Source organism: Phocoena phocoena, chromosome 10 (genome assembly GCF_963924675.1).
Source record: "Phocoena phocoena chromosome 10, mPhoPho1.1, whole genome shotgun sequence".
Classification (NCBI taxonomy): Eukaryota; Metazoa; Chordata; class Mammalia; order Artiodactyla; family Phocoenidae; genus Phocoena; species Phocoena phocoena.
This window is the reverse complement of record NC_089228.1, coordinates 75,390,523-75,408,709: the sequence shown is the minus strand read 5'-3', so window position 1 is coordinate 75,408,709 and position 18,187 is coordinate 75,390,523. Positions and strand designations below refer to the sequence as shown.

Here is an 18,187-nt window from a genome sequence, read left to right as displayed (position 1 = left end):
TATCATAGTTGCAGTTGCTCTGCAGTAGATGTTGTCAGTTTCCTTGATTTGAGCTATTTTAATCATAATTCATGGACTTTGGATCTAGGACGAGCCATAAAATTAAACATTCTGCTAGCTACATATACTGGGTTCAATAGCAGCATTCAACCCACCAAATTCACATTCTCCTGGAACCTCAGAATATGACCTTATTTGCAAATAGGATCTTTGCAGCTGTAACTAGTTAAATTTAGATGAAGTCTTACTAGATTAAAGAGGGCCTTATTCCAATGGCTGGTGTCCTCATACAAGGCCATGTGGAGACACAGAGACATACAGAGGAGAACATCATGTGACAGTGGGGGCAGTGATTGGAGCTGCAACAGGCCCAGGAATGCCAGAGCCACTGGAAGCCGGAAGAGACAAGGCAGGGTTCTTCCTTAGAGCCTCTGGAGGGAGGGTGGCCCTGCCGACATCTTGATTTCAGACTTCAAGCCTCCAAAGCTGTAAAAGAATAAATTTCTGTTGACCTAAGCCACCCAGTTTGTGGTGCTTTGTTCCAGTAGCCCTAGGAAAATAATATACTATGAATACAATTTGCAAAATCCAGTAATGCAAAGAAGTTTACACAGTTATATTCGACTGACATAAAGCTTTCTGAGAATAAAACATACTAATTGTGTGAAAATATAGTTCTAATTAGTACAAATATATCATTAGCAGCCTAAATTACTAATAGGCATATAATTACTTGGACTAAATCTTTGAATAATCTGTAATTTAACTTTTCACTCATTGGGTTGAACTTCTGCTAATGAGTCCAAATTAGTGGAGACCTACTATTTATCAAGAATTAAGGTCAGTCCTGGGGGGTGGGGGAGGGGAAGGGATAAATTAGGAATTTGGGATTAACAGATACACATTATTATATATAAAATAGATAAACAACAAGGACCTACTGTATAGCACAAGGAACTGCATTCAATATCTGGTAATAACCTATAATGGACAAGAATCTGAAAAGGGATATTTATATATACATTTATTTATACATATATATATATATGTGACTGAATCACTGCTGTACACCTGGAACATTGTCAGTCAACTATACATCAATCAAAAAAAAAAAAGAGAATTAAGTTCTGTCCAGAACGAGAATCCTGATGGTTCCTAATCTATGGATGTTCGATATGTGAGACCCATATTTTGCAGAATGTTCTATAAAGGATTAAGAGATAGACTTTGTTTATTTTAGCTGTTGTGGTGGAATATATTACAACCTTAAAGATTTTTAAAACTGTGAAATAATTTGCTCATTTTCCCTACCACATGGTATAGACTAGTTTTGAAAACAAAACATCTGTGGCAGAGCCAGTCTTGGCTATTTAGTTAAAAAAAAAAAAGATCCTATTCCAGTTTTACCACAAACCTCTTCCAGCTCCTGAGGAAGAAAATAATTCAGCTCTCCAACCCCTATTAGGCAGGCAGAGGGACCCCCATCTCCAGCCCAAAACCCATGAAAGAAGTTGATTCTTCTGTTACACCATTATTCAGAAAAAGATTACTAGCTCAATGATTACATATATTAATTCAATAATATAAAACAAAGGAATAGCTACAGTCAACAGGTTGTGGCTTAGGCGACCATAACTGGCTGAGTAGTGATTGCATTTGGACAGAAATCGAGGTAACAGGGAGGACAGAAGGGCTGATACAGATGTGGAAGCAGGAATTCCATGTTTTTACAATCATTCCTGTAGCTGTACTGTGTAAGCCAGATTGCTTTTACCATTAGAGACATAAGTTATATAACAAGCCTGCCAGCTGACACTAGATGTCATTATATGGGGATCTGGGCAGTGTCTCTGGCACTCGCTGGCCCCCTCATGCATCGTTTTCCGTGCTGTGTGCACTGTGGTTAACAGCTGCACCATGCCTGTTTCACAGGGGTGGGTCGTGAATACAATCGTGTCTTCCACAAAAAGTTTGCAGAGTCAGGCAGTGTCATCTGAACCGAGTCCAACAATGCTCAGCGAGACAGGCCTGTTTTCACTACTCTGCTCTCTAATCAGCACATGCTGTTCTCTGACTGTTTGGGGAGAACATAGAGGGGCCTATTCTAGGGGGACAAAGACATAATCCCGGGCCATCCCATTCCAAGTTGAGGCAATTTCAAAGGACAGGGCTCTGGGGACTTGGAACAACCTGTACAACTTCATTGTCACTGGGTCTGGGTAAACAGAGACACCGGCTTCCCTCTTAATCCCCATCCCACACGTGGAAAACCATAAACTCAAGTCAACACAAATAAAAGGCCATGGAAGAGTGCCCAGACACCCCTGGGGATGGTATGATGCATTTGGAAGGAAGTCATTGGGGCAGGGACTGTCCCTCTATGAGAAGTTGAGAGAAAGAGAAAAAACAAGGACCAAAATGTTTGCCTCATTTAATTAAATATCAGTGGGCCTGTCATTCATCTTACAGTCCCCGTATACCAGACAGGGGATGGGAGCCCTGGAGGGGACCCAGAGCTACTGGCTTTGCTCTCCATTTTAACGGCTTAAGCTGTGACAACCAAGCAGATATTACTGCCCATTGCATGGTGGTCAGAATTAGGCCTGGGAATTCTGTAGATGGACAAATTCAGAGGAGCTCAAAATCACTGCTACAATTTATGATAAATATAGTTGGGACCAAACTGGCAAACTGTGCACATGCCTGCACTCCCTCTGACCTAAAAATACCACTGATTACAAAAACACCTGAAAAATTAATCCACTGTGGTAAGGGAGCAGAAGAAACAAGGCCAAAGAAGACTTCCTGAAAGAGGCATCAGACCTTAAGTTCATAGCTTTATTGCATATTTGGAAACAAAGCTAGGAGCAGAGTGTGGCCCTGGATGCACCCATGTTGTTCAGTCTCTCACCCTGTGTAAATTAGCCCGATTGGGAAACCGGCTGGGTGTAATATGTGCATTCTTAGGTGCCACACTGTTGCAGATCCCTCAGAGACCTGACATTGCCAAAACCTGGACAATAAACACTGGGGCTGCAGAGCTCACTAAATTAACTCCTTTTAAATTAGATTTTGCATCGACCTATCGGCATCCTGGGATGCTCAGGTGTTCCTCGGAGTAAAGTCCAGGGTATGGTGCCACCCATTTGTGGTAAGAAAACAAAACAAAAAAATGGGATAGCGCACTATGATCTCTCTGCATCACTGACTACAGGCACAACTGCCCGTCTAGAACAGGCACAGCGCATAAAGGTTTCGTGACCCGGCAGAGAAGACCTTAGCGAGCGCCCGGTGCCTTCGCCTCCCCGCCCTCGGGCCTCCCGGCCGGGTCCACGCCTCCCCGAGCTCGCCCGGCTCCCGCCCTATCCACCCTCCGAACCCCACAGCGCCCGCCCCGCTCGCGCTGATTGACAGGCGGGACAACGATCCCAGGAGCCCGGCTTTTGCTCCGCAACCCCAGCAGGAACCGTCCCACTGTAGCCAATGGGAGCCAAGAGGCGGGGCCTGCGTCGGGCCTGCGGTGCTGATCAGGTGCTCTTCGCTGAGGTGGCTTAAAGGTGAGGGACTGCAGGTTCGGGGGCGGGGGGGTGCCCCTTGCTGCCGCCGCCTCCCCGCTATTGCCCCCGGTGTGCGGGAGGGAGCCCCCTCCAGGCCCTCCCTCCCATTGCCCCAAGCAGATGTGGACTGTGCGGATCGCCGCGAGGGTAAGAGTCCGGGAGTGTGGGAGGCTGGCCTGCCGGGGACTCACCCGCCTCCTGCGGGCTCCCCAAACTACCCTCCCACCCATTTCCACCGCACACATACCCAGAGCACGTTAGGGCATCTGCCAGCCTTGGTGGGCGGGAGGTTTGCGAATTGGAAACGTACCCTACCTCGAGATCCTTCCAGGAGCTAGGATGGAATCCCGGTGAAGAAGATGGGGCGATGCATCACCCTCCTCTTGATGTATATTCGCTCTACACACACCTACTCCTCCTTCAGTGTCCTTCCTCTCGTTTCTTGGCGCCCCGTCCCTCCAGATTTCCAAGGCTGTCTGTGGGGGAAGGGTTGGCGGGGAGGAGGAACTGGAATGCAGCTCGGTGAAATCTGGGCCCAGAACTCGGGATTCCACCGCGCAGTGCAGCATTTTGTGTGTGGAGAAGAAATCAGATCTCCTTTCATCCCTACCCCCACTTCCCAGTTTGTTGCTTTATGTCATCGATGTGATGATGTTGTCTTACCAAACATTCCTAAGCTTGAGGCAACACTTAGCCTTTGTTTATTTTCATTTGTCCCAGGAAAGCAGTTCTTTCCTGCTTACCACAGTTGCTGAATTAATTTATTAAAATAGAGGAAAATCAGATGTTTCATATAGTTGATTCTTTTTTAGCCTTAAATTGCATTTGGTTCATGGTATCCTCCCTTGTGTTAGGAAGGTGAAGGAGAGAGAGAGAGGAAAGGATCACCGTTCTTAGCCAGAAATGTTAATAAGTATATTTGCAGTTCCTTGTGGGAACTGCTTATTCACGTTCCTTCCAGGTTTGGAAAGTTTATTGCTGTTTGAGAAATAGTTTTTAAATTTAATTTTTGAACCATTGTCTGGAGACCAATACCTAAAACAATTTCAGTTTAAGCAACAATTTCAGTTGTAAGTATGCTGAAATCAATTAAAAAACAAAACAATTCTTGCCCCTGACAGCAAAGCAAGCATGCCAAGCAGTTTTTATTTACCTGCACTTACAGCAAGGCAAGACAGGGTCTAATTTTGAGGTTTAAATATGTCTTCAGCATATTCAAATTAGGAAGATGTCAAAAGCTGAATTTGATTGCTTTTTTTAATATCAATTTATTTATTTATCTATTTATTTATTTTGGGGGCTGCGTTGAGTCTTTGTTGCTGTGCGTGGGCTTTCTGGAGTTGCGGCGAGCGGGGGCTACTCTTTGTTGCTGTGCACAGGCTTCTCATTGCAGTGGCTTCTCCTGTGGCGGAGCACGGGCTGTAGGCATGCGGGCTTCAGTAGTTGTGGCGCACGGGCTTAGCTGCTCTGTGGCAAGTGGGATCTTCCCGGACCAGGGATCGAACCCGTGTCCCCTGCGTTGGCAGGCGGATTCTTAACCACTGCGCCACCAGGGAAGTCTCTCAAGAGATTTCTTGACACAAAATATGGTTAGATCCAGGTTTCGGTGGGCTTATAAATAGCTTCATGCAAGAATGGACAGCAGAGGGAGAGAACAAAAGATCCTTACTGGATTTGCAAACCCAATGGGAACTGACCAAATTTACCTATGTATTGTTTTTTCATATTTTCTCTTATTAGCTTTCTTGAATAGAATAAAAGCTTTTTAGAAATATAGGCGGATTACCAACGACAATAACAACAACCTTGATCCCAAGAGATAATTTAATCCTGGGAAGTGCCTTTTCTACACACATCACGGATAAGATTAAATGTTGATGAATTTTAATATTAGGAAGGTCAACATCAGGTTTTAGAATTATGTTTCAGTTTATACTTAGTTCATAATCTAATTGTTTTGTTTAAAGAAGGCTATGCTTTGATTGTTAATACATGAATGCAAATTACATTTCACAAATATATTTGAATGTCACAAATTTTGTCACTTCAGGATACCAAGTTCATCTATTTTCTCCTCTCTCTCATGACATCTCTCACATCTCTTACCATGATGGACCAGACACAAGGCCTTGCCTTTGAAAAACAGAGGTGTACACGTGTACTTTTAAAAAGTATTATTTTTAAATTTGCTAGTGCAAAGTTGCTTGTTGCTAGGTCCCTATAGCCCATCTAACCATAATGATAAATATGTCCACAGGTATTTGACTATATAAATGTTTCTGACCAGGAGTCAGAAGTCTGAGTCAACCTGAAAATGTTTCTGAAAAGTTGTATGTAAATTATATCATCTTTTAAAATGATATTTGAGGAGCTTATTTATATAATTTCTTTGAGGGATGTTTCAGTAAATTCTTGGAAACTAAAACAGTTTCTAAAATGCAGATATAATTTTTAGCTTTATTTACACAGGGAGCCCCAGGTCTCTTGTTTTAAGATGAAGCTCTGCAGCATTGTGATTTATGATGTAACAGGGATTACTAAGCACCATCCCTCTCCATTCTGGGTGAAGTATACAAAACAGAATTATTGCCATTAACTTCTATATGTCTCTTAAACAGATTGTCTTACACTGGACTGATCAAGTACTTTGAAAATGACTTCAAAACTTCTCTGGGTGTCCTTCATACTTGCTGCATTGACACTTTCAATTACATTTTCTCTCCAACCAGACCAGCCAAAGGTTCTACTAGTTTCATTTGATGGATTCCGTTGGGATTACTTATACAGAGTTCCAACACCCCATTTTCATCATGTTAAAGAATATGGTGTCCACGTGAAGCAAGTTACTAATATTTTTATTACAAAGACCTACCCTAACCATTATACTTTGGTAACTGGCCTCTTTGCCGAGAATCATGGCATTGTGGCAAATGACATGTTTGATCCTGTTCTGAACAAATCTTTCTCCTTGGATAATATGAACATTTATGATTCTGAGTTTTGGGAAGAAGCGACGCCGATATGGATCACAAATCAGAGGGCAGGACATACGAGTGGTGCAGCCATGTGGCCCGGAACAGATGTCAAAATACATAAAAGCTTTCCTACTTACTATATGCCTTACAATGAGTCCGTTTCATTTGAAGAGAGAGTTGCCAAAATTATTGAATGGTTTACATCGAAAGAGCCCATCAATCTTGGTCTTCTCTATTGGGAAGAACCTGATGACATGGGCCACCTTTTGGGACCAGACAGCCCACTCATGGGGCCTGTCATTTCAGATATTGACCAGAGGTTAGGGTATCTCATACGAATGCTGAAAAAGGCAAAGTTGTGGAACATTCTGAACCTAATCATCACAAGTGATCACGGAATGACGCAGTGTTCTGAGGAGAGGATCATAGAGCTTGACCAGTATCTGGATAAAGACCACTATACCCTGATTGACCAGTCGCCGGTGGCAGCCATCTTGCCCAAAGAAGGTTAAGTCTGAACTGACTGGTGGCCTGGGGCCTGGTCTGCGTGTGCCCAGTGCGATTGAGTGGGGGATTTTTGTTTCTGTGTCTTTCAGGTGTGCTTGCCTTTGTCATGGTAATATTCTGGGATTTAATCCTTAGTCTCTGAAAAGACAAACTCTCTTTTCTCAGAGTCTGATTTTTCACTTTTTCCTAGAATATTAAAACTGATACTCTCTCTACGTATTTATGGTAGTCACATTTAACCATTTTGGAGTCATTGGATATGGTGAAAGCTACAGCCTCCATTCTCAGAGAAATTGAGATGGGAAGATATATACAAAATGTGCCTGCAGTTAAGTGATTTTATGGAAGCCCTAAAGCCTTCAGTGGGTCCTTAGTTAGAACCTGCTTAACAGGGAAGCAGGGGGGTCTAGGAAGGAGAGAGTTTCAGTCGTCCGGAGATTTCGTTTTCTTATCTGCAAACAGGGGAAGTAGTAACAGTACCTCAAACTTTTTACAAACCTCTCCTGGAAGCCTCATACCAGCTCTGTCTCTCGTTATTTCTGTTTTAAAGATAGGTGAACAAGCTCAAAAGGTTTAACATCCCCAGGTCAAAAGCTAAGTGCAGAGCAAGACTCAGACTTGCAACTCCTGACGTCTGTTTTACCACCTCCTGGGGTTAGTCTAGGTATCCAATGAGAAAACAGATCTTGAAAAGCTGAAGAGCTCGCAAATGAGAGTTAGATCCCTCGCAGGGGAATTAAGAGGATCAGTGGGAAACAGTGAATGTTAAAATAGGCACGTGCAGCGGCACACAGACGTTTCTACCAATTCAATACAAAACAGCAATCTTCTGTGGTTAAGAAAATTGCATTAACCCTTCAGTTCCCCTGATCAAATTGGTATGGTGTTCCCTTGTTGGCAGGGAGGAAGCCCCAACAAATGGATTTGAAAAGCAAGAAAAGGATGAAAGATATTGCCCAGGTTTACTGCGTTTGAAGTTACAGGGAGTACTTCTGCAACGCCTCCAGGGTTTCAAAGAATTTTCCACTTTACGAATTTTCTCGTCTTGAGATTCTCTATTTCTGTACTCAGAACTACGAGAACTTAGCTCTTTGGTTTTGTTTTGATGTTTCAGTGCCCTTGACATTTTACTTTGTGCCACCACTTAGTACCTGTGTGTGTGTGTGTGTGTGTGTGTGTGTGTGTTTAATCTTTAGGGATTAGAGATTTCTGGTTCTATAAAATGTCTTCTCTTAAGGTGAATTTACTTTCAGAGAAGATTATTTCTCAGTTTCGCCCACAAGATGATTTCCTCAAAGGGGATGGGAGTTCTAAAGTGTCTGGTGAGGCTTCATTACCTTGAACTTGCTGGCTGTCTACGGCAGTAGGATGTCTGCGTTGACTGACCTGTGTTGCCATGGCTGTTTCTTCGGCTGTAGCAGTGAGTGTCTTGTTCTGACTGCCTCTCCTCATCCTTCTCTTTTAGGCAGATTTGATGAAGTCTATGAAGCACTAGCTCATGCTCATCCTAATCTGACTGTTTACAAAAAAGAAGAGATTCCAGATAGATGGCATTACAAATACAACAGTCGAATTCAGCCAATTCTCGCAGTGGCTGACGAAGGGTGGTATATTTTACGGAATAAGTCAGATGACTTTCTGTGTGAGTATGTTATAGTATTTCTCCCCATTCTGCATCGTTGTCTGCTAAAGTGGAGGCTAAGTGGGAGTTGTTTCTGCCGTATTCAAGTCTGTTTATCGATTGAACAACTAGCTAGTGTCACACATTAATAGCTAAATAAAGATCCAATAAAGATCCCAATAAAGATTTATTGGGGCTTTAAAATGAGGTAACCTCCTAAAAGTGGAACATTTACTTCTCTTGAAGCCTTCAGACCAAAGAAAAGCACAGTGCCCTGTACTGCTTATTATAACCATTATGTTCCAGAGGAAGACCTAACTGAATTTGATAAATTGAATCATTTTCTGCATCTGTTTTATACTCTGATTTCAAAAGAGTTTAATCTCTATTTTTCAGTTGCTAGCTTTCTAGTTTCTTTTGCACTTCTGGCTCTACCAAATATAGGCCAGCTTTGCTTTACACCTTGGAAACATTTCTAAAAATAAGTGCATATTGGCATGGACAAAAATATATCAAGATATATTTTCCTAATGAGTATCTAGTGGTATAATTTTGGAGATATTTCCATTGAATAAATTTAGAATATAATGTAAATCCTATTTAAAATTAAAGCATGCAAAATAAAGAGCTTCCTGCTATCCTTTTTTTTTAAATTTATTTTTGGCCACACCATGCAGCTTGTGGGATCTTAGCTCCCCACCCAGGGATCGAACCCACGCCCCCTGCACTGGAAGCGCAGAGTCTTAACCACTGGACCACCATGGAGGTCCCCCTGCTATCCTTTTTTTTTTTTTTTGCGGTACGCAGGCCTCTCACCGTTGTGGCCTCTCCCGTTGCGGAGCACAGGCTCCGGACGCGCAGGCTCAGAGGCCATGGCTCACGGGCCCAGCCGCTCCGCGGCATGTGGGATCTTCCCAGACCGGGGCACGAACCCGTGTCCCCTGCATCGGCAGGCAGACTCCCAACCACTGCGCCACCAGGGAAGCCCAGTAGGTGCTAATTTGCTAGTCCGTCTCACCACCTTTAAAAATAAAGCCTTTCAGTTTTCTTTGGTTGCCGTCTCATCAGCAGTAGCACCCTGATATTATGCTAGACGTACATGCCCTTAAAAGGCAGCTTTTGGCAAAAGTAGAGACACAGATGTAGAGAACAAACATATGGACACCAAGGGGGGAAAAGTAGTGGGCGGGGGGGGGGGGCGGCGGTGGGATGAATTGGGAGATTGGGATTGACATATATACACTAATATGTATAAAATGGATACCTAATAACCTGCTGTATAAAAAAATAAAATTCAAAAAAATAATAAAAATAAAAGGCAGCTTTTATTATGCAGGAGTTTTCATCCTTTAATTTTGTATCATCTTCTGACTTGATAAGTCAGGAGACTCCTCAAGTTTTTACTTTGTAGCCACACGAAAGCACACAGTGCTAAGTTGGATCCTGATCTGAACCACCAAAGTCAAGATTTTACCCACAAGTCTTGACTTTTTTGATAGCAGATCGTAACTGTAGCTAGAAGTTTGATTTTTGTGGTGTCTTTTGTTTTCCTTTCTTATTTTCCTCCTTTGGTAATTATGAATTTATTGGCTTCATGACTAAGAGCACCTTTATCCCTTTATCTTTAGAACAAGCTGGAACGTAGTAGGTACCTCACAAGTATGTGTTGAATATTAGTTTACCTGCCACGAAAAAAATATCACTTTCATGTTCCCCTGACTTGCCTCAGCTTTGCTCTTTCCCCTTCTTCCTGTGCTGGTGAAGGTGGTGTTGCCTGGAGAGAAAGATTTGTGATCATCTGACTTTTCGTTTCCTGAAGTGAATTGTGGTGTTGACAACAGCAGAGATTATTTGTAAAAGATCCTTTTATTTAAAAGTCAAATTAGAAGGGCTTCCCTGGTGGCGCAGTGGTTGGGAGTCTGCCTGCCGATGCGGGGGACACGGGTTCGTGCCCCGGTCCGGGAAGATCCCACATGCCACGGAGCGGCTGGGCCCGTGAGCCATGGCTGCTGCGCCTGCGCGTCCGGAGCCTGTGCTCCGCAACGGGAGAGGCCACAACAGTGAGAGGCCCGCGTTCCGCAAAGGAAAAAAAAAAAAAAGTCAAATTAGATAAAATTTGCATTTAAGTTCACAATTTGATGATACAATTATTTCTATTTTAATACCACATGGTTGGCTAACTTGTTCATGCATTTTATCTTCACAGTAGGCAACCACGGTTATGATAATGCATTAGCAGAAATGCATCCCATGTTTTTAGCCCACGGTCCTGCCTTCCGAAAGAACTTCACAAAAGAGGCCATGAACTCTACAGATCTGTACCCCCTGCTCTGCCACCTCCTCAATATCACTGCGGTGCCACACAACGGATCACTCAGGAACGTCCAGGATCTGCTCAGTTCACCAACTCCAAGAGCAAGTCCTTATACACAGAGCCCTCCTCTCCTCCATGGTAATGTCAAACCAAGAGAAAATGAACAAGAGGAGCCATATGCTTATTTCATAGGGGTCTCTCTCGGTAGCATTATAGTTATTGTGTTTTTAATAATTTTCATTAAACATTTAATTCGCAGTCAAATACCTGCCTTACCAGATTTTCAGGCTGAAATATCTCAACCATTATTACAAGCCTAATGCTCCTTTGATGTGGAGATTGCATAGTTATGTCAGTGTTTAAAGGTTTCAAACTCTAGGAAACCAGCTTCAAACATTTGCACAGACCATTAAGCAGTTACGTACATATGCAGAGGCAGTCATACACACACACACACACACACACACACACACACACACTCATGCACATGGACCAAAATACACATACCTGCAAAGGATGAAAGATGGGGAAGTATGTTTCCATTGTCCTCTCTGGCTTCTGGTAGGTAAGATCCTGCTTTATTTGGACTTGGCACATACAATGTATATATTTAACAACTTTGCACTATTTGAAGTACCTTACATATTGCACTTTAAATTACTCTCCTAATGGGTACATTTATGTGAAATGCACTTTATTGACAATTACGTCTGATAACTCGGTTGAAAAAGACAACTTTTGCACCCATGTCCCAGAATACCTGTTATTCCTTGTTCAAACGGAATGAAATTTCTAATAATTCCTGAATACTGTAGAAATCCATCTATCTTCTTAAATTGGGAGAGCATGAAGAAAGTGAAAACTGTTGAAAATGAAATGTGATGACCTTTGAACACTGAATTTTGGAGAGGTGCATTCCCAACAGCAGGGTGCATCTGTGGGCACTCCTTGTCGTATTTCTTTGCAATGGACATGGGTTTTCATTTAATTTTTCCCCCCAAAAAGAGATCCAAATACTGACGGATTCATTCCAGGTATGTTGTTTCCATCGTGAAATTCATTATTGCTGTTTCCTGATTAGTCATTTTACTCTGATTTTAATAGTAAGACACCATGAGACCTCTACTCTGTAGGCTTGAAAAAAAAATAATAAGACACCATGAATATACATTTCTTTTCTCTCGAGTCTAGCACTGGTCTGACTAGAAGGCATCAGGCACCATCTCAGCAATATTTTCTCTTGCTCTGTAATTATTTGCTTCCTTGAAAACGAAATCACTATTAATCACATTACAAAATCAGATTAGATAAAACAATGTTTTCTTTCTGGTAATTTGTAGTGACAGAGCACAAGCATCTTTTAGATTTCAGCATGTGAAGGTCCAGAATTGCAAGACAGCACAAACTACATTAGGGAAAATGTAGGCCACGCAATCCTTGAAAAGAACTGTGTGGAGCTTGGGTGAAAAAAAATTAGACAGAAACTTGGGGAAAAAAATTAGGCAGGGCCATTGTTGTTTGCAGTGTACCCAGGACAACGCTAAAGGGTGCCTGGTGGCAAAAAATAGTGAAACTCCTAGAGGTAACAGGTAATTGACACAAGAGGAGCTGAGATTATAGCCTTGTTTCCTGAAATATCTGAATATCCACTCACCAAATGCTCAATGGACTCAGAGATGAATCCAGGTTCACAAATAGACTTTACCTCCTGGGTAGGTTTTGTCACCTGCCTGTTCATCTCAGCTTCCCATTCGCTTCCATGGAAAGATGTGCCTTAGATCTCTTAAGTAGGCTGGCTAGGGAGAGGGTAGTGTTACCTATGGTTTCTTAGAGGAAAGAGAAAGCCCTGGAAAGAATAGCTTTCCTTGAAGAAAATAGAAACCAGTTTATAGACACGTGGCCCCTAGAAAATACTGTGATTCTGTGTATGTTTATGCACCAACTCGCTAAAAGCAGGTAAAGTGGTAAATGTATTCCAGAAAGGATAAACTAGATGTAAAGAACAAAAGTGGCATAGTGAAAAATATAATTGAAGTGCTTCCTAAAATCAGGTGAATGAATTATTTTAATTTAATTTTATTTTTTTTGTGGTACGTGGGCCTCTCACCGTTGTGGCCTCTCCCGCTGCGGAGCACAGGCTCCGGACGCGCAGGCTCAGAGGCCATGGCTCACGGGCCCAGCCGCTCCGCGGCATGTGGGATCTTCCCGGACCGGGGCACGAACCCACGTCCCCTGCATCGGCAGGCGGACTCTCGACCACTAGCGCCACCAGGGAAGCCCGAATGAATTATTTTTAAATGATGATACCAGTCAACAGTGTTAGCACTTAATTCTCATGTCATCAGTACAACCTCTAAATGGGATAGAATGGAATCGCTGGAAATGTACTATAGATGAAAAAGCTGAGAAGTGGGATGGTAGATAGCAGACTCCTCAAGAGGTCTGAACTCCGGATTAGACATTTTACAACATGTGACCACTCGTGTTGGCTTGCTTTGTAGCGATGAACTTATCTGCGTTATTGAGATGCCAATCTAATGACTAAAAGATGAAACTGGTCTATTTAAGAGCATTATTATTGATGTGCTCTCTGTGTATTTAAACTAATTGTTGCATTAAATTCATTTTAGAGGGTGCTATTACCTTAGTAGTAAGAAGAGAGTAGATTCTGTAGCACTGATGAAATCATGAAAATTCTGATATGAAGATTTGATTATTGAATGGTTTCCTTTATCTGCAGATACTTATTTTCCTGTAAATATCAGCAGGAGAGTTTACCTGAAGGAAAATAAAATTTTAAACTTTGCTGGGGAAATATCTAGTCACTCATCATTTTTCGATAGTTTCGTTGTTGTTTTGGTTTTATCTGCATGTCTCTGTGGTCAAACTTTGTATGCGGTCAACACAAATGAGCACATAGAAATAACATGTAGACCAGCTAACCTTCCTAACTGTAAGTAAGAACTTTTAAAAGGTCCCAGGAGTGGAATCCCCCCCTCACAACACTGACATGTTTGCTCTACATCCTCTGTCGGCTATTTTGAAGTTGATTAGTTGATACGATTTTTCTTGTTCAGCATGTATTTTGCAATGTCTTCTCCCTTTGCCACCTGCCATTTAAGTTGAAAATTGCTTTTCAAAATGCTTTCTGTCCTCTTAAGTAAAATTAGGATCGATTCTATTATTAGTTTCAGTTTCTTATAAGAACCTATTTCTAGAAAATCTATAGTTTTCTTTTTTTGATGCTATTTTTATCAGGTTTGATATCAATGTTATATTCCCCTCAAAAACTCATGCTTTTTTTTCTACAACACTAGTTTTATGAAGCAAATATAACAGGGATAATCGAACCCAACCAAGGGGCACTAGAAAAGATCACTGTTTTGGGGGCCAGAAACTTTTTTGTGGAATAGTTTATACTTTCTCAATCTTTAAGAAATTGGTTTTAATCTTCTTTCTCTATTGGAATCAATTTTATTCAGTAAATCTGGCATCCAAACTTCAGGAAGCGCAGGGCCTGGGAAATGGTTCTGGATCCAAGGATCTTAGCCCAGGAGTTAAACCGTGAGGAGACAAAAGTAATTTGTTAGTATAAAGTTTTACCACTTTTGAAATGCTACAGAACTCTCTTCCAAAGTAAAGTGCCTTTTTTTTTGTTTTCCCACAGTTCCTAGAAGTATTCAATGAATGTCAAAAGAGGAAATTAATCACTGCTCTATTAGAGGAAACTGTTGAATCTATATTAGAAAAGACATTAAATACTCTGGCTATGTACAAAACAAAGTTTAAATACTGTAATCCCGCCCTCACCCTGAGTGTTTTGTAATCACCTTTTTTCAAACTTCTTCCTGTCTACTGTAAGTCAATAAATTATAGTTCTAGAAACTCTGCAAAATTTATCTTGGCTTTCTTTCCAGTGATGTCCTTATGTTGGATTGCATATTTATACACTGCTTTAAAAATTTGGTTAAATGTTACAAACTTAATCCTGGTTTTAAAAAAATTGTAATGAATGCCTAGGTGGATTTTGCAGTATTACTAAGTCATGTCAACATCTATCACAGTATGTATGTTTTGCGAGAAGGTGACAAATTAAAAAATCATCAGTGACATCACATTGTATATTGAATAATTGTGGTTAAAATGTTTTGGTAGATTTTATTCACATAAAATTTAAAATCATAACGAAGTCATAACTATGAATTCAGACAATATGGTCAAAATATATTTAACTTAAGGCACTACACACAAATTTCTTTAAAGCACACTCATGTCATTTATTTACATAGTATTTCAGGAATTTACAATAAATACACATTTCCCATCTCATCTTTGTCCTTCATTTGTAGCTTTATATACTCACAATGAAGTAAAAACCTCCAAATAAAAGGTATTAAATGCAATTATCCTTAAAGCTTACCAGATACGGGCAAGAGAAGGAAATACCCAAGAACAAGGCAAAGTTTTTTTTTAATCCTTTAATGTTCCAAGTATCTTTCAATTCTTATACCAAGCTTAATGGAACAGTAACACAAAACCAGTGGTACAGAGCATTGAAATAATCCTTATTCTATTGCTGTTTACCAGAAAAACTTGCACGTTAAGAATAGCAGCAGAACTGTCCCTACATTTACATAAGTAAACGTACTTATTCTGAATTCACTCACTGAATTAACAAACTTACTAAAAAGTTTTCCTATTACCTTTGAGTATTGTTGTCATAAACAGTTAAATCTTTCCTGGAGCCAAATACTTTCTACCACCCAGAAAACACAGAAGCATATTAGTCAATTATTTAACAAAATACACACCAAGTGAAAAAGGCTGGCTTTACTGAAATATTTTCTCAGTGTACTAGAGGAGTCATTGGCTTTAAGTGATCATTTTTAAATATACAACTGAATTAACATAAAGTTCAATATAATAATATATAAACGTCTCTTTGATTAAATACTCTTCTTGTCCCATCAACATATACATAAAACATTTACAACTTTAATTCAAGTTAGTATTTTGAGAATGGAATAAAGAACAAGACAAATAATAGGTCTTTTGTTCAAAGGTCTGAGACACTGATGGGGCATCCCTTCCTATTCCATCCTCCATAAAATCCACTCACAGGCTGGATGCTATGGACCGATTTCTGAAACTCATAACTGCCAATCAAGCCAGTACAACCACTAAAGCTCACACCACTGCAAAGACCAAGCTCTCCTCAATCAGTATTTGAGACATTTCAAAAAAACGCTCACTGCTTTAAATGTGACTGTGTCTTTTTTTTTTTTTTAATGGAAATGGAAGTAGAAAGAAATTTTTCTGTTATTTTGTTCAGATCAACTATTAACCTTTAGGATAACTTTTATGTGAGGCAAAAACATCAGAAATAAAATCTGTCAAAAAGCAAAATGAGCCCTGGTGGTTTTATTTATTTATTATGCTGTTCTTAATACAGTCACCTATGACTGCATGCATGGACTATTCATGCAGGGTGTAGAAGTGCTTCTCAAGAACCCCAAGTACAATAGGCACCAGATACCAGGATCAGGAGATCAGCAGTGACCACAGGATGAATTACATTTGATGACTGGCACCACTGTTCTTGACCACCACGGATAATCAGCATTTAAGTGGGCTGCATATTTACTGTAGATTATCTTTGTATCTGTAAAACAGTTCCCTAGTTTACTTTATATTGTCAAAACTTTAAAGATCGCACTAGTAATATTAACTGCTTGCCTCAGCTGCTGATGAATGGTTCTTGAACTCAATTTTTCCTCTAACAGATGGAATCTCGCCTGCCACAATTCAGTTTCTTCCCACTAATGATGATTGTTAGAAGGTACCACTTAGCAAAGCTAGGATAACAGTTATTCACAACAAATCCTTCGCTCTGAACAAGTATGTTTTAAAAAATATGAGTGGAGTGGTTATTTCTATGAACCAAATATGGGAGAAAAACGCAGAGGCAGCGTTCAGGCTACTGAAGGTTAACAGAGTCCTGAGAGTTTCTTCAGCCATTTAACATGATTCATGTAAAAGATCAAAAGATACTAAATTCCATTTAAAATTTAGCTACCCTATAGCCTAAAAGGTAAGGCATAAAATTCCCAAAGGTAAATAGAAAAATCTCTTTTCCTCATTCTGACCCAATCAAAACCAGATTTGTATCAGGTCATACATTTCTCAGCAGCACCTGGAGACCTCTGGTTACAAAAAACAACATGAGAAAGTTAAAAATGGTAACAAAAATTAATGAATTTTTAAAAATTATGATTTTACCTTGTGAGTTAGAAGAAAGTACACGAAAGTGAAGTGCAGTTATAACCTTTCCTGAGAGCTGGGTTCTATGGGGATGTTGGAGGCTGCTCCCAGGCCACTCACCTCCCACCACCTGCTGTAAGTCACACAAAGTCTGTACACACATACATGCAACACACTGGTACGTACATACACACAACTAAATAACTTACACAAAGGCATTGAGTACAAAGTGAGAAAAGCACGTTTCCCTATTTTCTTAATTTCTTCTTAGCAATACTCTTCAAAAGGTTTAACTTTTGAGGCTTCAATAGCTTAAGGGTCTTAACAAAGACACACTGGTGAAGAAGACTTAGGCTTTGTATCACGGGGTCTTTGCTTGTTTTTTATAATAGTTTTTCTTAAAATAATTTCTTCATATGCTAGATCTTTTCTGCCTGCTTGATCCATTTTAATTAACCATCACAGAGAATTTCCTACCTCAAGGGTTTACTTGGGATACAAACTCTATTAAAGGCACATATAAAAATATAGGAAAGTTTTCCTTCCTGATACACAAAATCCACACATTTTATAAAGATTTCTGTTGTATAATTTACAAATGTAAAAATTTATTCAAAAAGCATACCCACTAAATTTTTGCATATTTTCATCTATAGATGTGTCTAATCTTTGTTGCAAAAAAAAAAAAGGGCAAAGGCAGTATTTTTCTTAAAAAAAACCTTTCTAGTTAGGGAAACAGTTGGTGTTAACTAATGATTTGCTAGCAATTTTTTCTACGGTCAGAGTTTTTTGTATTAGCTAATGCCGCAAAACAAAACACAAGGAAAAACAAAATAACTGTAGCATGCTTGGTCTAAGATCTTTGTCTTTCAAAGTATACTTTTTCATAGTTGTGACACCATTCCTTGGGTGTGTCCTAATCACAGCCACTTTGTATAAACCCCAGCACATG

At 40.4% G+C, this 18,187-nt stretch overlaps 1 protein-coding gene across 1 annotated transcript; it reads left to right on the top strand.

Moving 5' to 3' along the window:
- Positions 1 to 6,170: 6,170 nt before the first annotated feature.
- On the top strand, positions 6,171 to 11,604 carry ENPP5 (ectonucleotide pyrophosphatase/phosphodiesterase family member 5). The gene is made up of 3 exons (XM_065886171.1): positions 6,171 to 7,039; positions 8,505 to 8,681; positions 10,867 to 11,604. The coding sequence occupies exons 1-3, from the start codon at positions 6,211 to 6,213 to the stop codon at positions 11,292 to 11,294; spliced, it is 1,434 nt and encodes a 477-aa protein (XP_065742243.1). The 5' UTR covers positions 6,171 to 6,210; the 3' UTR covers positions 11,295 to 11,604.
- The last annotated feature ends 6,583 nt before the right edge of the window (positions 11,605 to 18,187 follow it).

Coding starts and splice junctions, on each gene's coding strand:
- ENPP5 (XM_065886171.1), top strand. CDS start 6,211: ATGACTTCAAAACTTCTCTGGGTGTCCTTCATACTTGCTGCATTGACA. Junction 7,040..8,504: donor AGCCATCTTGCCCAAAGAAG/GTTAAGTCTGAA, acceptor CTTCTCTTTTAG/GCAGATTTGATGAAGTCTAT. Junction 8,682..10,866: donor TAAGTCAGATGACTTTCTGT/GTGAGTATGTTA, acceptor TTATCTTCACAG/TAGGCAACCACGGTTATGAT.